At 36.2% G+C, this 20139-nt stretch overlaps 1 protein-coding gene and 1 long non-coding RNA gene across 2 annotated transcripts in view; one reads left to right on the top strand and one right to left on the bottom strand.

Moving 5' to 3' along the window:
- The window catches only part of LOC136414691 (tyrosine-protein kinase Dnt-like), a 53348-nt gene extending 36934 nt beyond the window's left edge, over positions 1–16414 (top strand). Inside the window, exons 3-12 of the mRNA XM_066398859.1 lie at positions 1456–1568; positions 2119–2246; positions 6484–6649; positions 7394–7619; positions 9109–9274; positions 12534–12693; positions 12742–12888; positions 12949–13108; positions 15061–15197; positions 16107–16414. Of these exons, the coding sequence (XP_066254956.1) occupies positions 1456–1568; positions 2119–2246; positions 6484–6649; positions 7394–7619; positions 9109–9274; positions 12534–12693; positions 12742–12888; positions 12949–13108; positions 15061–15197; positions 16107–16218 (1515 nt within the window). The 3' untranslated portion in view covers positions 16219–16414. The remainder of the gene's footprint in view (positions 1–1455; positions 1569–2118; positions 2247–6483; positions 6650–7393; positions 7620–9108; positions 9275–12533; positions 12694–12741; positions 12889–12948; positions 13109–15060; positions 15198–16106) is intronic.
- Positions 13149–13724, bottom strand: LOC136414710 (uncharacterized). The gene is made up of 3 exons (XR_010752557.1): positions 13616–13724; positions 13350–13553; positions 13149–13277 (listed from the first exon to the last, which is right to left on the bottom strand). It is a non-coding gene; the product is annotated as an uncharacterized lncRNA (long non-coding RNA).
- Positions 16415–20139: the final 3725 nt, after the last annotated feature.

The following is a 20139-nucleotide window of genomic DNA, read 5'->3' as shown; positions in this document are numbered from 1 at the left end:
TTTCGATTTTCTTCAACGGTTGAACTCTAATCCCACGTACTCTTCAGTCATAATTAGCTCGACCTTTTTAGACCTTTATCGAACACCCGGCTTTCAATCCCGTGAGTGCAGTTGTGTTACCTGATACTCTTTGAGCTTAATTAAAATGACTATTTTAAAATTATTATATAAAATTTAGTGATTTTCGACTCTGAAAATACGGTAGTATTCTCACGTATTCTGCAAGGCGATATACTCTTCAGGTCATAATTAATTTGAATTCCCCATTTTAGTATATGCTCGGTTTTTAATCCCTTAAAAGCGATTGTATTCGATAATTCCCACTTATTTCCCAGGCGTAGGTAATTTGCTTTGAATATTAACGACCTTTAAGCGATATGATTTTTAACTATGTCAATACAGTCAAATTGTATTCTCATACACTCCCCTGGCTTAATTAATTTTTTTCTTCTTTTTATAACTCTGGAACACGCCGGGTTTCCAACCCCGTGCTTACGCTTGAGGCGTGCTCCCACGTACACTGGGGCGAACCTAAATCGACCCAGCCATTACAATTGAGTCGTTAACACATAAGCAAGTAAATCGGCTAGACATTTTTAGAACTTTACTAAATTGCTCTACTAATTTATTCAAAATCGGGAAAAATATTCAGTACAAACGCATTGAAGGAGTCTAAACCCTGCATCTGCTCCCAGATACTAAAAACCATTACTATTAAAACTCATCAGAGACATTGCTCGAAACCACATTAAGACAATTTACATGCAATAAGTAGCTACAGCTTTGAGATAAATTTCGTTAAGGATGGGCCTACGTCAAAAGCATTTTCCTACTTATTGAGGAACTTTATAAATTCTTGAACTTTGAGGCAATGAAATCATTTAACCATTATTAAGTGGCAAACCGATTCAGGCAGCCAGAACTTGCAAACTTCCAAAATATTTAAGGAAAAGAACAAGCTGTTACTTAGAAAAAGTTTGTGGAAGTTTCTCAAGCAGCCAGGCAACATAGTTTGTGTATTGTTTTAAAACCAAACTCGAAATACAAGTTGAGCTCTTCTGATTCTGACTCACGATTCTTCTTCTCTTCTGATTCTCACACTCTGATGTCACATGTCTGATTCTTCACTGTGTAGTTGCTCCACACCATCAAAATGCGGTTGATCTTCGCGAGGGGAGGAAGCATTATTTTCTACAGTAAAACGATTTTATTGTTAGCTTTTATTTCATATTTTATGGTAAAAATATGTCATAAGACCGGGAAAAAAGTGCGCGTCATATTTCCTTAAATTATGCCACATATTCAAATATTAAATTTTTGTGACACCATATCGCGAGTCTCCCCTGAAATCCAGCAACGTGATAACGGCCTTATTCAATATTATGTAAATTGATACGATATTAAGCGAGATTTCCCCAAGTTCGAAATATTAACAAGTTTGTATTGATATTTCAGTTACCCTACATACTCGACGTGAAGTATGGACCTGGAAATAAGGGAACCCTCCTGCCACCCCAAATGAATATTTCATCAAGCGGCCTCATACCAACATCTGTGCAGACATTTAGGTTTGTATTTCTAACCGTTGTGTCTGTTGATAGGGAAATTCAAGCTGATTTCTTTCCGGACGATTTGACACTGCAGGGATAGGGAATTAATTTCTCAGTCATTGCCCTTTGTGCGTTCTTTCTTTCAGTGTTATTGGTAATGATAATGGAGCGGTATCAACTTGATTTATTGACACAATATGTGTTTTCGGACAGTAGTATAAAACAATCAGCCTGGTGTGAATTATTTATGAATTAGTCTGCTTGGTAGGGTTATTTTCTACAATTGTCCAATTTAAGGCAGTTCTTTAACATTCCTGTTTGGGAATGATTGCGACGTTGGCTCGACAAGCAAATATTGACTGAGTAAATTGCTTTTTAAGGAAATCGAATTTTTAACAAGCAAGGAGGCCAATCCTCTTGGCAGGAGGATTTATAATTTCCTTTCCGATTTAAGGTCTACTAAGTTTCTTGTTATTGCGGAACAAAAAACCGGTCATTAATAATTTTTTTAATGAAAGTCACTAAGTTATGATTTTATCACAAGTTTTAAATAAACATTTTTTTTCAGTATAACAATGTACTGCACAGGAGTGAGAAACGCGGAAATCTCAATTTTGATACAGCTGTCGGTAAGCACGAAGGAAAAAACTAATACCACATTTGTAAAGTTTAAGAGGAACAAGGTGTGTCTTAAAGGTAAGAAGAGGCAAGGTATCATTCATTATATGCCTTTTATTTATTTATTTGCTTTTTATACAAGTCTACAAATATCATGTATATTAAAATATTTAAAAAAAACTCTTCTTAGCCCATTAAAAAAATTATACATATTATGAGAGATTTATCAAAGCTAATACAAGAAACTGCAAACTGTTTTGTTTGTTTCGTTATTTCAGACTGTTGCAGATAAATGTAGGACATCTTTCATAAGAATTGAGCAGAAACAGAAAGATAACACAAAAGGATAATATTATTGAAGATACTCCACTAAAAAAAACACATAATTTTGGGGGCACCATAATTTTATTGGACACCTTGTATATCAAGATATGAAGACTTTCACGGCCATATTTCTATAATTTTAAAATATGTACCGCACTTGTGTCAACAACTCTCGTATTTAACTTGTTGCTCTAAATAACAATGTTTAAAAATCCATTACAGTTTTATATTTAACTTTAAATATTATTATACGTATTATTTCAATTTGAACTAATACTTCCCTTTATTTTATAAGTTGCGCATATTACACGAGGATGGTGGAAGGAATTTAATCGAGTCATACTATAAAGAGACAAACAAGCCTTCGGTTTAATTAAAATTGCCGATATTTGCACTTCGCATGCACCGCAAGCTTAAAGAGTTAGTCCTTCAGGAAGTGCGCTGATCATTGATTAGACACATTTTGCGCGCTTGCCCAATGCTAGGCTTTTAATTTCAGATGTTTGAAAATATGTTTTTCAATCGTTGTGCATGAAAATATTGGGCTGAATCTAATAGGATTTTTAGCTTTTTTGGCCACATAAAATAAAATATTTAATGTATAAACTTTGCTGTAAAGCATTCCCTTGGCAATATAACACTAGAAAAACAATAAAGCTAGTTTTATGTTTCAACGAATCAAGAGTTTTATGTTATTCCATATAAAATAATTTTATAGAATACTACATCTAGGAAATGAAAATATAATACCCTGGCTGTGTTTTCTTTGCATACGAAGCTCGATTTCAGTGGCAGCAACAGCAGTGGAATTCTATTTAGTATTCTATTGCAGTTGCTGATAAACAACAAACTAAGTAGATACTATTACTTAATTTTGCTCTAACTTGTCTGGAAAATTTAACTGGAAATTATTATTCAACCCGTTCTCCACTAATTATTGCAAAGCTCGCTATTTGGTCGGATTTTCCATTCACATTTGCACGCACGCACGCTGCTGGGGCAAAAACACTTGTTGATGTCATGTTAGATTTGTTTTGACGCCAACGATATAAACGACACCATTTAGGGGCCATTCTCGACCACAGCTCCCTATTTAATAAAGAATTATATATTGCGGAAATGAAGTGAGATAGGGTGTTGACTTCCCCAGTGTTTGATAGTTTCAGTCTCCAACTGGGCACAAAGGCGATTGATGAGGGTAGCCAAAGGACTGGAAAATTGCGTAATTTCGGGACAGCTCTGTGCGTGGTAAAAGTACAATTTTTCAACAGGGCTCGAGCTAATAAATATCGGTCATTAAGAAATAATTAGGCTTGGAGGGACCCAATTATAATACCAGGGAACTCGTTAACCATATTGGACGAAATAATGGTCTGCACGGGTAGCAATTTGCCTGAAAGTGAGGGGTTATTGTTTATATATGTATGGATCATTTAACGCCATTTATGTGTGTGCTGAGCTCTCGAATTTGTCCATTGTAAAGGCTTCTTAAATCTGAGCACAATTTAAGATGGTCTGACACACACTTCCCTGTGTCAGAAACAGAAGACTTTAAGTGATAAAAGACCCTGATGGATTATATTAATACACAGAGACCTAAAAACAATAAGGATACAAAAACGAGAAAACACGCTTTTTCCAAGCAATCAAGTGGAAAAAGCTCGCCTCGTTTGTCATTAAATTCAAATCATTTCAAGCGAAAATAAATTTCGTTGCGCTACTTTGATACACGCACCATATACCTACGAAATTCACCGGGAACATGTTTATAAGCCGCTTCCCTTGATAATATTGAAATTATAAGGACCCTTTTCAATTTTGACGCAGGGACAAATTTCGTGAGGGCAAGAGTCCTTAATCTTTGAGTGTACCGTTGCCGGAAAGCTTTACTGGCAATTATTCCTGGCAGCGTTTCGTGATTTTCGCTGAAACAACTCTCATTGGCCTTGTAGAGGTCAGTCAGAGCACGATAATTGGAATGTAATTAACTCTGATTAAACGCTAAATTGAATCACTCTAATTTCCTCGGCTCTACCTCACAGTCAAATGAAAAAAGCGCCCTTCTTGAAAAGTTTCAAATAAAAATATACAGCTACCAGCAGGGGAAATACGTCTTCGAAAAGTAAATTGCGAATTAAATTTTTAAGTAACGACGAGAAGTTAACGCCAATCGGGCATGAAATAAGGCCCTTTAAGGGAAGTTTATTCCATAAGACAGTAAAAATTGATAGGAATTTCGTGCAGTCTTAAATATTTACGGTTCAGGACAGTATGAGTTCGAAAGTAGCCAGAAGCTCTAACACACGTATTCGATTTTAGTCAATAGCTAATTTAATCGACACTTTCAATATGAAAACTTATGCAGTCTCATCAAAATTTTCTATTGAATATGCGCCAACCGTAGTTGTGATATGCCTTGAGCGCATGCGGTTTATTTTCTTGAAGGTTCAAAATATGTTATTAGCAAAGTCTTCTAGCTACATTGTGTCATGGAAGTAGGCTCGGAAAACACGCTCGAGCTCGATCTATATTATTTGTTATCAGGTATTTTCCTTGAGTTCACATTTTACGCTATATTTATTAACAAACAAATTTGATTCTTATTGTCGGACGAAAATCGTATACATTGTAAACTAAGAATAGTATAAATTATTTATGCGCTAACATGGAAGTTGACCCAGAAGCCACACGTGCGCTTTACCAACTTGACAAATTATTTGTGCCCTCTCGTGGGGATTGTTTAAATTTTAAGCTGGAATGAGGTGACAATTTCATAACTACATCAAGAGGCAAGTTTAATTGTTAACTAATAATTTGAACGAATCGATTAAGTTGATATTTGCAATAGAGCTATTTAGACGACGATTTGCCAGTGTGTAAAGCCATTTTAAGGAGGACAGAGGTTCTCGACCCGAAAACTGCTCTTAAAAACGTTTATGAAATATATTTGCACTCGAAATTCGAATTAATGCAAAGTAGGGCTATTAATTACATAGCTAGCTTCTGGAAACTTAATTTCCGCTACGCTGTTTAGAGTGAGACTCCTAAAGTTTTCTTATTCTTCATAATTAAGGAACAAAAATGTTGAACCTGAAAGCGAGACAAACGTGTATGAAAATACATGTTTCTAGTTATTAATCGTTAACGCGTTATGCAACAATGGAGCTTTTCGCCATTTATCCGGCATTTCCTGAACGTTTTCCGGAATCAAATTGCCCCAGCAACAGAGCACAGCACTTGATTCCTCAAGTGTCATGATTTAACTGAATATCTTCTATTTTCCTGTAAACTGAATGAGGTGTCACTTGAAAGGCAGAATTTAAATAAACTTCCTCTGGGAACTTGCAGGATGAAGTTATAAAGGTCTTATTCAGTAGAGTTTTCTAGATTGAATATTGAATTTGATATGTTCTCCTGAGGGCCAATATATTTTCGCAATTTCCTCGTGCATCCCAACTAAAAGAAGGCTATATGAAGCAACAACAAACTTGGACACCAACACAATGGCCAACAACAACCAATTTAGTTTGAGATTAAGGTTAAGCTAATCTCGGTTAAATGAGTGTTTTGGGCCTCTCAGATCGGCCTGCAAACACAATCTAAGACGGTCTATATCAACACATAAACATAATAGGAATTTACTTTGCTGAAATCTTAGAGCTGCTTTTGCTTATTGGGATATTCTGCGGGGATATATTGTTTTTTAGAAGTCTCCAGGAAAGCTTTTTAGTCTCACCTTTGCACCTTAAATAGGAACGTATTGTCACACGTGTGATTTAATGTCCACTCGTGTGCTGAGCGTGTAAAGCTAACAGAATTAACAAACCGCACAAAATTAAGGACAACATAAAGAATACTACCTTCATTAAGATTGTTCTTTATGCTGTATCAGCCGGACGAAGTATATTAAACCGCAATATTTGGACCAAATACCGAAACAAACCTGTCGTGAACGTATATTCTCATTTGGAGTTGCAATTTGTTTTTCCAGGTATTGGGAATACACAGAACGAGTCCATCCGGTTAAACCCCAGTTATTTCGGAAGTTCATCAGACTTTGCCGTCGCTTGTGTTTTAACCCTGATTACATTGGCCTTGTTTGTGGTCATAACTTCAGCTTATTTCATCAAGAGGAAAAAAAGGGAGCAGGAACACACGTAAGTGCCATTTCTCCTTTAATAACATAACGAGCTCGGGTTACCAATTAATTTTTTTTTATCGATTCACCGACCCCGGGGATTTGCGGGCACGAATTTCTATTCTCTTCGCCATCAAATTTTGTCTTTTAATAGAATAAATTACCCATTTTTCCAAGTATAGATTTAGGCGAGGTTTAACCAAAAGAAATTACCGAAGTTTGGCTGCTAAGCTTAGATATAAAAGAATAAACCCTACATAATAGCTCTTCCTTCCCTGGCATCCTAAATAACTGCGATGCTTCCCATGAATTTATAACACTCTCATAATCCTGACATAATAAAGGGTGTCACGTAAGTATGGGGTAATTTGTCTATGGGACTAAATTTACTTCTAGCAGGAGCTGGGTTCGGCATTTCGCATTTTTACACTTTTCAACTAAGCTAATTACTGTTGAAAGTTTGAGGCTTTAAATATCACACATCAATTGCATTTGTTGCCGAACGCTGTTTTGTACAGGTTGCTCCAACTTCGAATTTTTCGCGTGAGTCTCAGTAGCGCGAGATAAAAACGTTCATCATACCCTCTCGAATTATAATCGTGCATTCCTCTAAAGGCGGAGACGCACCCGAATGGGATTAGCCCCACCCTAAAAGAAGAAAAAATGTTCAAAAACCACCCTGAGTCTTAAATCTCCCCCTTGTTCCGTCTCAGGAAGTTTAATATTCTTTAAACCCTTAACAAATAAACCCTCTCTCTTCCAGATACATGACAGCCCTGTATGACAGCACCCCCCACATGTTCCTGCGACCGGGGTTCGGGCGTCCCCCGAGTATTGGCAGTGGCAGTTATGCAACTATTGACGACTTGCAGAAAAATCCACCCTCACCCGCCCCTTATGCCACGAGCGATTGTTGCCGCCATTCAGAAAATAATAGCAATTACAGGGTGTCTTATTATGCTTCTTCGCAAGTTATGTTAATTTCTCAGGTAAGAATCGACATGAAGATGGAGATTAGATCTGTGAAACTAAAGTAATTCGCACTCGTAGAAGAAAGAGAAGACTCGAAGAAAAATCAGTATTCACATTTCTGAGAGATATTTTGAATATTCATGTTGACACCAGACTGCATTGTTATTGCTTGAAAGTCTGAATTTGAACCTTCTCTGATTCCTAATTTTCGAGGCAGTTAATTGGAATACATGAAAGTGAAATTGGACGTGAAATTTGACTCTTAACTGCAGAGAATTCGAAAGAGAGCCAGACTGAAAAATTCCTTATAAAAGTATGATTTCAGGACTTGAAACTGGCAGTTCGAAGCTCTTTCCCTGATCTGACTGAGCTAAAAGCTAAGAGCTGGGAAGCACAGAAAAGACTTGAAATTGTTTGCAAATTGGTAAAAAGGACTTATTAAGTTCCTTATTGTTACCATCCTTTGCATTTTCTTGTATTTTCCCCGCAACCCCTCATCCGTCTCAGATTAGAAAAACGAGACTAAAACGTTTCGTTTCCACCAAAATTACAATTTGCAGTAAAATAGATTAAACAGGGAGAGCGCACCCTCAGTTTCAGACTTCAAACACTCACTTCATCCCCTAGCAATATTGGCAAAACTGAAAAGAACCGAAGTGTTGGCCTGTCTCTTCCACTCTGGCACCCATTAACAATGCAATTCCGAATTAGATATGATGTCCCTGTCCTGTCCTGGCCGCAAACAATTAAACAGAGATTGAGTTTTTGATAATAGCTCTATTCAGTGTTGCGATAGAGCCGCCGAAAGTGGCAATGACGTCAGGTGTCGTCAATACGGACATGCAGGAAATTGTGTCTGCTTTTAGGGCGAAGTGGAAGTCCGCTTTTTAGGAGGATAAAATTCAATCTAAATGTTTGCTTTAAGTGACTCTGTTTGAGTTTGGTGTCGGAATTAAAATTTAAAAGTAATGGAATTTAAATTAGAATGGGTAAATCGGTAATACACCTGGATGTTAATGATTTTGTGAGGGATATTGTGGGGCTCTAACGACCCTTCAAATAATCTAAATGCCCTTGAGCCACCCTCATAGACATCAAAATGAGAACAGGCATTCGGTAGTAGATAGCCAGTGAATGACGAAGCGGTCCGCCATATTAAACCCCTTGGGAATTTCGCAATAGTATTTACTTTAGACATTAAATTTCCCTCTTGTGTACGGCTTATCTGTTTTCACATAAGAGCACCCTTAGATTTGTGTGAAATCAATCAGACACTGCAATACGGATTATATTTAAGGGACTCCTGAATTAATTGCTTTTCCCCGTTAATGGCTACACAGAGGATGTAATTGTGCCTTTTAGTTTGCTCTTATCTTCTTTGGCCAGTTGTTTCGCGTTGGCGGTTGGGTAATTGCTAATTTCATGAAATAATCCAAATTCACTCAGGCTACAACAATTTTCTAGATATAAATAACGGGTAATGGTTGTTTGTATTTTCTTTCACAGGTGTCTCTTGGAGACCCAAGGCTCGCAGATCCAACCAAAAGAATTTCCAGCCTTACAGTTCCTCGATCCTCTATAGTAATAGATTCCCTCCAAGATGAGGGGATTTTTGGGAAAATATACACGGGAAAGTATCACGAGAAGACTGTTTCGATCAAGACTACTAAAGGTAAGGCAGAAGTTCACATTGAAAGTTTTAATTGAGATCATTTCCACTGCATTCCACCAATGAAGTTAGCTCTTATCCAGACTTAGGAACTTGCCTGAAATTACTCATAGAATTTTCCATGGAAATAATCTTGAGTACACGTTAAAAACCTCATTAAAAATGTGAAAATTCTCTAATGAATTTATTGATATTTTAATAAATTTTACAATCAGTTTAGATACAATAATATAACTTTGGTCTCAAAATAATATTGAAAAATCAGCATCCTATAACAGAAACAGTTGGAATTAGTCCTATTCCTACACTAAATTCCTTCCTAAAAGAAAAATATGCTACAAGTAATTTTAAAAGATCAAATTTTCCCTTCTTCTAAATCTTCTAACCGAAATCCTACTCTGCTGCTACATGCATCACTCAGTGGGATCAGATGCGGTTCGTAACATAGATCCGGAACATTTACTCATTGTAAATAGTATTCAAAGAAGAAGACTGCTGTATTCCATTTAGAGGGATTAAAACCAAAATAGAGAAATCCGATGCAGAGTTTTCACATTCATTCCGACCTAATAAAGAAGCCATCTTTATTCCAGTCTAGAAGCCCTCAGAATTTTTTTATTCTTTTGAGAGACCTCGTACATGTTCCGGAAAAAGCTTATTCTTCCAGGAATTGATTTAAGTCACGATAATCCATGCATGACATTCCATCCATAATTTTCATATCATGGTCTAAAGTCTAGGACCAAAGCCGGCCTTAGCGAGTCTGGCGCTCTGAGCGAAATTTTTAATCACTGCCCCCCTGCCCTCAAGTGAAACCACCAACTAAGAAAGTCCGCCGCCCTTTCTGGTCTGCTGTCCTGAACCATCGCCCCCCAAAAGATTGATACTGTGTAGGACACACATATATACCTAAACAATTATAATTCACCATATTATCCAGAAGCCTTTTTTGATTCGTTGTTTTTATTATGTTTAATATTGAAATTAAGCATTTATGAAAGAAAAATAATTGAACAGTTTGTGATGTTGTAATTGAACAGGAGTTTGTGGTATTAAGATTAGATAATGCAGATGTATTAAATAACTTTAACGTGACTTTCAAATTTGGAGACTAGCTATGAGTACATTTACTTCTAAATACTCAATATTTATGTGCCAATGTCCGATATGTACATGTCCATAAAAGGATTGTTAATAATCAAATTTATTTTTAAAAATCCTTAAAAGACTAAATCTGAGTATATGATTATCACGTCTTTCAAAAGAATAAGGCCGATGCTTCCCTGTCGAGAAGAAAGTTGGCTCATGCATAAAATAACGCAAAAATCAAGATTCCAATTCTAGTTGAGACTTCCTGGGTCAAAACTAGGGTGTAGAAGAAGAAAGCATATCTCGGAGTTTGTGAAATCTGGAAAAAAGTAGGGGAAGCCGAAGAGTCCTATTTCTGGTGTCAGTACTAAAGGTTATGCATATTAGACAGCTAAGTTGGATTGCAGTTTGAATTGGATGTTAAAGAAAAGAAGATTGAACCTGCCCAAAGTGCTTGCATCATATTTAACCCATTTATTGTATCTTTATTTAGTGAATTTATCGACTTTTATATAAATTCTGGTTATTAATGAATACATTTTTATACGTTTCTTTTAAACTGAGGCCTAAGTTAGGAACGAAGACAGCTCAAAGAGAGGTGATCTAACGATTGCTAAGACTACTTATCCACTCCTTAATTATAAAAAGCACATATACAGGAGAAAATGATAAAAATACTAAGAAATATAATGAATCTTAATACTGATATAAAACTTTACGATACGTCCAAGAAGGAGTGTTTAGTCAATAGTCAGTCAGAATTGCGAATCAATAAAGACATGAAAACTAAGTAATTAATTTTTCATTTGGAAACATTTAATACTTACAGTTCTAACCATGAGACCAACAAAAATAAGTACTTCGAGAGTTGTTACCTCTCCCGTCATTGAATCTCAGAACTTTCTCTTAATTTGTTTTGTGAATGAGTAAAATGAAGACAGTTTTATTCCTATTCTTTGAGTCAACATAGTTTTTTCTATATGGTCTGAACAACAAAGGGCTCTGAAGAGTTTCTTAGACCTCAAATATGTTTTTAATTTTAATATTCAGCATTAAACCCCCTACATCTTAGTAATCTTGATATGTTGGCGAACTAAACTTATACGTATGTATACTGCGTTCACAATTCAGTTTCATCTCAGATACCGCACTTACTTAAACCGATACTATTGCAGCTGAGACAAATCTATTATATATTTTTTTATATAATATATTTTTACTTTATATATATATTTTATTATATATATTATATATATTATTACTTTATATAATATATTATATATATATATATATTATATAAAGACTATTCACTTTAAAAACAATGTTTACTAGGTTTGTGTTGAACCTATAGACTACAAATATAAACGCAAAGTTGTTTAATACAGATTAACTCATGCATCTGCCCTATAAATTGCAGATAAAGCCCAAACTTCTCAATTTTATCACTTATATAACGAGGAATTAATAAACCTCTCCAAATAGTTCTAGAAATTATAACACCCCAAGCGACCGAGAGGAGTTTACTAACTTTTAACTCTCCACTAATTGGAAGATCAGAGTATGTAAATCTTGTTTTCCAATTCTCATTGCTGCTAATTTGTCTAATAACAAAATTAGAGCACAAGTTGGTGCATGTGCTCTTTGTGTTAAAGTCCCTCCTTAATTACTGTTACCATTTTAGTTAGAGTTCATTTTGGTGGTTTCGTGACGATTTTATTACAACGATCGTTCAGACTTTACGATTCGACCATCGTAAAACATCGACGTGTCCCTGGCTATAAAGTCAACTTTACTTTCATTTTGATAAATGAATACCATTATGGAGCCGGGGATTTTTTGTCACTTTTCGAAATCTATAAAAGTTCTAGGGCATTTCCATGGAATTAGCACCTACCAACCTTGGACACCGATTCACATAAAAGCTTTTAATATGCAGTATCTTGAAACGAGGGGGTATTCTCCATAAAAATATTTCTGCCTTAACCGAAAACACATGGCTGCCTAATCCCACCTAAGCGGGCCCGGTTGTATTGCTTAATGAAATCAACCCCGATCGCACGTTATTCTTTCTTAACTTTAGGGTTTGCGTGCAGTCTTGGCCAAAACAGTTTTAGAAGAATGTCCCAGCTGACATTTTGGTTTGGTAGACCATAAAATCCTTTTATTTTTACAGATACGGTCTCCAAGAGGTTGTTAAATTTATTTTTGGCAGAGGGAACAATGATGTTCGAAATGGACCACAAAAACGTTTTAAACGTCTTATGTGTGAACATGGACAATCCTACCAAGCCTTTGCTTGTCTATCCCTATGCCAGTAGGGGAAACTTAAAAAGGTACCTGCACCATCTTACTAGACGTGTTCCTTATCAAACGCATTGCAGGTTCCTTGTAAACTGCCGACAAAGAAAAGACAATACTATAGTCTCAACGCAAATCCTAGTTGATATGGCAATTCAAATACTTCTAGGGCTTATGTATCTTCACAGCAAGAACATATGTCTGAAAGACATGGCTGCCAGAAATGCTGTGTAAGATTCGCTGATTTTCTTTGATATGTATCTGAGGAGTACTTTTCTATTTTCCTTCAGGGTTGGGGAGAAGTTTGATGTTAAAATCACAGACAACTGCATGTCAAGGGACCTCTTCCCCAACGACTACTTTTGCATTGGGGACAAGGAAAGCAAGCCCATCAAATGGATGGCTCTGGAGAGTTTGGTGTATGACCAGTGGACTTTTCAGACTGACGTGGTAAGTAACGATCAGTCTAGACCCAAACAATCAATCCGTTTTGCATAAATTCAATCAAGTGTCATAATTAAGTAACGATATACCGACCATCGGAACGAGTTTTAAATTTAAATTTGATTATGTTCGACCTCGAAAATTATTTCTCCGGGTTTCTGCAGATGGAGAAGATCTAAAAAATAGACGAGGCGTTATTTGATTCTTTGTAACCAAGTTTATTCACCTTGATAACCTTGAATCATGCCTTATTCACACCTAAAATAGGCAGTCCGTCCGGAGGCCGACCAAATATTTAATTTACTTTGTTGATTCCTTTCTCGAATATCATTTCTTCACTTCCTCGTGAATTAATTTTTTCTTGGCATTTCGACTGTGAAATTTACCTTTTGACCAAAACCAGTTGCATGCTAGAATGATCTCCGATTGTAAAATTCCTTTTATAGCTCCGCTAGAAAAAAAAAACATTTAATAATAGGTACCATACAGTTTAACGTTGGCTAGTCTACAAACCCCAGAATTCCAAGTAGCAATCAACTCTTTGAATATCAAATGCCCGAAAGCAATGCGGATGTAAAATGCCCACTATCGCCGACAATGACAGGCGAGAGGCAAAATTGGGTGACTGCTTAAAGGTAACTTGCTATAATAGGTACCATTCTACAGAGACGGACTTTGAGTACCACGTTACTATCGAGGGAAAATAGATATTCAACCCTTTAGGTGCCTAAGCCTATGACATCAAAATGGGTATTTGCTTTACGTAACACCCGAGAACTGGTTACTTAATAGAAAGTCAAGTTTGATGATGGATTATAAATTTAATGATTGATAGACAAATTCAACAAAAGGACCGATGTCGAAGAAGATTATAGGTGATAAGAAGGGAAACTAATGGTGTGAGCGGTTACAAAGGATCAAGATTGCGTCGAAAATGGCCAGTTTCGTATAGTACAGTAAATGAGAGGGGATTCTAAAATTATACTTAAATACCAAGTCAATCTTGCGAGTCACCAAAAAACTGATACTTTCTCAAATTAAAGATATAGAGGTGTCTACTCTCATGTTTTACCCACCAACATTTTGAAATATTTGGTTCCTAAATCGCATAGACGAAGATGTTAAGTAGTCCATTGAAGATCTGATGTTAAACTAGAATTGAAAAGAACTTAAAAAGTAGACTTATTAAAGTCGGAAAATTCAATTGGAAAAGTGAAGGAAGGTACAAAAAGAAAGTCCCAGAAGGGGGCTAATTTTCTTCCTCGTTCGTATTCCTCTCATTCCGCGATATTTAATTTCTGTCCCCCCTGAAGAGTTGAAAAGGCTCGAAATATTTTGAGTCACCTACACTTTTCATTGGCAAAAACTCGGAATCATGTGTCTACTGTCAGGAGTATATGATAGCGTTGGATGCTTCTTGACAACAAGCAGGAAGAATGGGCGACAGAAACAGAAACATAGAAGATGAAATTGTTAACTTGACTAGCACCTTAATGAAATAAATGAAATCTACCTCCTTCCCCAGTGTTTCAAAAGTTGTTCTAGCGAAATCGAAGCTGTGATGCATCCAGAGCCAGCCTTAGGAGGTTTAGCGCCCTTTTGAATCAACGCCCCACTACCCCGAAGAAAACGGCCAGGACTGTCTGCCCCCTTGGGCCATCGCCCAACCTCACTCCCCATAAGATCTATATCGGATGTAGCACAAAAAGACCTAGAAGGTGCAGAAAAAGAATTATACAAAAGTGCATAAATTGTCTTAGATTTCTTTTCTGAAAAGCTTTATTTTCACCAACCAATTACTATCCTTTCGATGTCAGGTTTGTTGCAAAACCTATAAGTCCCCCCTATCTTTGGGTACGTGCGTAGGTGTAAGATACTTGTTACCACCGATGAAAATTTCAAGGCAAGAGCTAAAGCTTAATTATGCGTTAAAACTGATGTTTTTTTTGCATTTGCAGTGGTCATTTGGAGTAGTCCTGTGGGAACTATCCACAATGTGCCAACAGCCTTATGCAGACATCGACCCATTTGAAATGTCAACTCACCTGAGAACTGGTTACAGATTAGGACAGCCTTTAGGATGTCCAGACGAGCTGTAAGTAATTAATTCGCATATTTTCTGAATCATAATTGCTTTCGTTTTATGTTACTACGTTTCGTATAATAAAAATTTCATTACCATCAGTCTGAAATGAACTAAACATTATTTCCGATGAATTATTTCAAGGTTAATTCGAAATAGAGAAGTGTAGGTATATGCAGAGTAAAAGATAGCCGTGGGAAATGACATCAGCTTTGAGTTACACAATTTCTTCCCTTTCAGAATGATTTTTAAAAGTTAAATCTGCCGGCGCGGCACGAGGACCTACATACATAAAAATTATGTAATTCCTTGGGCAGCAAAAAGAAACCGAACCAACTAAGAATACTTCCCATTATGAGGGTTTAGCTGCAGAAAATTGGGCATACGTGTGCCCATTTTCCTGGCATTTTATTTCACTTTTACGAAATTTTACTGCCTTATTTGAAAGATCCCCCAGAGAGATACCAAATACAAAACGCTTTATAAAACCAATACTGTTTTCTCAGTATTTAAGTAGTTCAGCCGAGCCAAGATCGAGATATTATGTCACGTTTTCACTTTCGGTCCGATCGTCACTACTTTCGTTTTCATTCTCACATAATACCAATTTAAAATATGCAAACAATATTAAAATTATTTCGAAATCTTTCATTGTTATGCATCCAAGCCTAAGTGTTGAATTCTGTTATAGTTCATTCACAGGCAGGCACATAAGTGACGATTTAATGAGGAAATACTCCGTAGGCAGGAGGTTGCTAAAACACATTTTACCACAGAAATGCTCTAATGTCAATTTTAATTAGAGGCTATATAGTAACTCCCACTTACAAGAATTAATCTTTAAGGATTCACAGGGGAACCCACACAAACATTTTCATTTTAAATGGACGGTTTTCTAGTGTTGAAACTACTCTCTTTCAGGTATGCTGTAATGACCTATTGCTGGGTTCAAAATCCGACGGATCGTCCCCAACTGAACCAACTTCTAGCTTATTTGAACGAATTTTACACTGCCCTTTGTCGATTTGTGTAAATCCTAGAGCCTTAAGATAGCATACGGTAACATTAATCATATTTCAAGTATTTATCTCTACACGTCATGACCAGTACAAACCATTTATAGATCGCTAGAAAACTCGATTTTTTTTCTCTGTAAATAATTCTTGCTCAGCTTAGGAAACGAACGTGTCGGAAATTTGAACTGTGCCCTCGGATCCTTGGTTCTTTTAAGGGCAGACGTGTGCGGATAAAATTAATAAAGGGGGAATGCGTAACTGCTACAAACACCCAAAGCCTAAAAAAAAAATTATCATCCTCAAAACACATGTACACCATCGAAAAAAAAAGAAAAGGGTACAACTGTTATTTTGCTTTCAGGGTAGTTTTTTCCTTTGCATTTAACTCAGCCGCAGGTTTCAACGCCACCACTGTGTTTGCCACCTAAAATCCTTTAATGTATCAATTTTCATACTTCTAAGCCAAAAACAACAAAGTTTTGATATCCCCAATTTTGGGAAAATAGTGAGAAATCGCCGTTTACCATGGCAATTACTCTATGGACTGATTCCCATTGTTAGCTACAAAACCTATGAATATACCATCTTGCATTTGGGCACGGAGGTGTAAGCACTCGTGATTACCAAAGAAAATTCTTTAACCCTAGGTTCTAATGCCACCATTGAATTTGGCACTCCAAAGTCCTCCAATATTACACCAATTTTCACTTTTCTGACTCAAAAGCGCATGAAGTTAGAATATCTCAAATATGCACGAAAAAAGTCAGAAATCGCCGGTTTAAGTGTTCTGCAATTTTCCTCTGGGCTGATTTACTGAACTGATTTACAGAGCTGTGTGAACTGGTCAGCACCACGTTTTCGGATAAACATTTTGAGCCTCTTTACTCTGAATTGGACTTGGGACCTCTGTAGACGATGGTAAGTTGATGGAATCGCACGTTGCTCTGCAAATTAAGTGCAGGACTGAAACTCATTAAAGATTACTACGGCAACAATAGTCAATTTGTGCACTGCTTAACAACGCTCGTTATCAATTGTTAGAGGACAAATAACCCAGAGGAGACTCTCACTTGACCATTTTTCCCCCCTAAAGGTGGAACAGAGCAGTATTCTTGATTTGCACTTAATTCCCCTAAATAACGCTTCTTTGTGTGGAAAGACTTTTACAGAACGCATTCAAATAAACCGAAAGGAATATCGCCTTATATGAACGTTCGCCAGCCTTAAAAAATTATTTTGACCATGAAAGCTTCCGTTCAAAATACATAAAGATGAAAGAATCTGAAGATAATGGGAACTTGATTCGTTGTTACCTTGGTTTTAAAAGTTTTAACTACTCTTTCATTAATTAAGTGTACTTTTGTTCTTTTTTTTACGTCTGAATCATCAACAAAAGTGATTAGAGCAAAAGGAACTGTGAATTGTACTAATCATTTTAGCATTATGAAATATCCAAGTATATGACCATTAACTATCATTATGTCAGTTGTTTTCCTGGAAATATGAACATTCTAAATAGATCACGATTTTTATGAGTTGATGAGGATAAAACAGTTCAAGCTTCTGACACTAAAAGTAGCCTGTATTCCGAGTGCTATTGCGGCAGAGTTTGTCAAATTAAGACTGAGGATACTTTTAAGTGTTTGTATAAATGTGTTATATTTAGATTTAGAGACGAAACCTGACATTGTTCTGCAATCCCCTCGCAAATGAGGAGGATTAACGGCATGTAATTGTTACTATTTGTAAAACGTAACTAGATTTCGAATTTAATTGCTCCTAAGGATTATGAAAAGCCATCAAGTGGTATTGTTAAACCTCCTCTTGTCCTTAAACATTTTATAAAATTGCAAAATGCTCATTATAATGTTAGTTGAGCAACATGAATTTCTTATGTACTTTGAGTATCATGCATCCCAGAAGACGAAGCAAAGCGGTTTTGCTTTATTCGCATAGGTGCGAGATTTAATTGGGAGCGATGTTCAAGAAACAAAGGCAGGAAAACCTCAGCGGATTGTCCAATGACTCGAAATTTTTTTTTGTAGTGAAAACGCTGTTTATTAAGCTTAAAAGGCTTATCTATGATCCGGATATAATTTCCTGGCCGTATACAAAAAGGGCAAACAGTCCCGACGTTCTGCATATTTATTTTCCCCTTAATCATAAATCATTGCAACCGGGACACCTACGAAGAATCACGCATTGTGTGCATTCAGATTAAGAATTTTTGGTAGTAAAAGAGCAAACTAACCTTCCCGGACCTCAACTATACCGAAAGTCCCATCGGCAAACAGCAACAAAAAGTTTTATGATCCCGTCAAATTTACAAAAGTACTCGAAAACCCGGTTTTTATTGGGGATATAATTAACAAGTCAAAGAAGCCTAAAATGTTTGTTTTCTATTTATACGCAAGGGCTTTGCTAAAAATTACACCATCTCCTCTGGTAAACAAACTTTTTCAATTTGGGCCCCTTTGAGATAATCAAATATTCTGAAGGGTCAGCTACTTTTCCGGGCAATGAATTTGGGAGGTTTAGGGTTGTCACATGTCTGTGAAGATTTGTATCGATGTTCTCTATTTAAACAGCTAAGAAATATTCATATACATACTTAGATGTTTTATGTAATGATTGTTTTATCTAAGGTACTACAGTAAGATGTTAATAAGTGTTCTGACTTGCGCAAATTTTGAGTCAGCGTTTAAACTTGAATAGCTACATAGTTGTTAAACGGCTTTTTTGTTATAGCAAACTAAAACCCATTTAAATCAAACACTCTGTATATACTAGACCGTTAACCGCTCATACTGTAAATCAAAAACGCGCAAGTTTTTCAGTATTATTGTTGTTTATATATAATTACTAAACGTTTTGACAATCCCTTATCATCATAAGGGTTGAATGAATGGGACAACAGGGTTTATGATATAAAATTAAAAATGAAAATTTAGGGATCAATTTTTTAGTGTTAGGAAACAGTAAAGGTGTAAAATAAGAAGTTAATTATATTTTTAACACTACAACCCTAAGAGGGAATAAGAACATTTTGTGCAGCAATTTGGCAATTGAGCTTCGAGGGTCCTGCAAAGGAACACAAATTGCCGCAATTGTAGACATTCTAGTAGTAAGTATATTGCATAGTCGGCTACGATATGGGGGTTCTAGGACACTCTGGTATCTAAAGAAATGTAAATTAACCGCCATTTTGAAAGAAGAAGAGGGACTATTAAGGCCCCACGCGTTAAATTAGAATCAGGTCTGAATGCTTAACAGTATTTCTTTGGCAAACAACACTGGGCAGCAAGCCCCACCTTATCTTTATAACGTAGTCGACTCTTGTTCCATAATTCTTCTATTATTTTATAGAGTTTTTCCTCTCTACATAAGAACTTGAGGAAGGTACCAAATCATTTATGAATGTCTTTGTCTAGTGGTCCATGATCACTCTGTCCCTCTTTTTCGATCTTAATGTAAGCATTTGCAAATAAACCGACCATCTCTTCTTCTACGTATTATAAGATGTTGTCATCCTAAATGTAATGTAACCAGATGCTTTATAAACTGAATGTCATGTGCTTACATACATGTTCAACTTACATGTTTCCTTTGAGATGAAAATCAAATTAAATTTGTATTTTTGGTGTAATAAAATGCATTAAATGTTTTATTTGGTCTCATTTAATTCCCTCGACAAATAAGTTTGTTTAAACAAACAGTTTTCAAATTGTCAAGATTGGATGCCAAGCGAAAACTTGTCAAGAAACAAAAATCTGAATTAAACTAAATCACTGCGAATTAAGAGCTAAAAGGACTTAGGATTAATTCGGATTATAGCTACATTCGGCTCAGAGTAGTGAGATTAAACCAATCTGAGGTTTATGATCTCATCGAAATGATAAGCCTCAATTGCCCGTCTCTCCTCACTCTTTAAATTATTT

The sequence above is a fragment of the Euwallacea similis genome, chromosome 18, assembly GCF_039881205.1.
Source record: "Euwallacea similis isolate ESF13 chromosome 18, ESF131.1, whole genome shotgun sequence".
NCBI lineage: Eukaryota > Metazoa > Arthropoda > Insecta > Coleoptera > Curculionidae > Euwallacea > Euwallacea similis.
The sequence above is the reverse complement of the archived record's forward strand: the minus strand, read 5'-3'. Positions and strand labels throughout refer to the sequence as shown.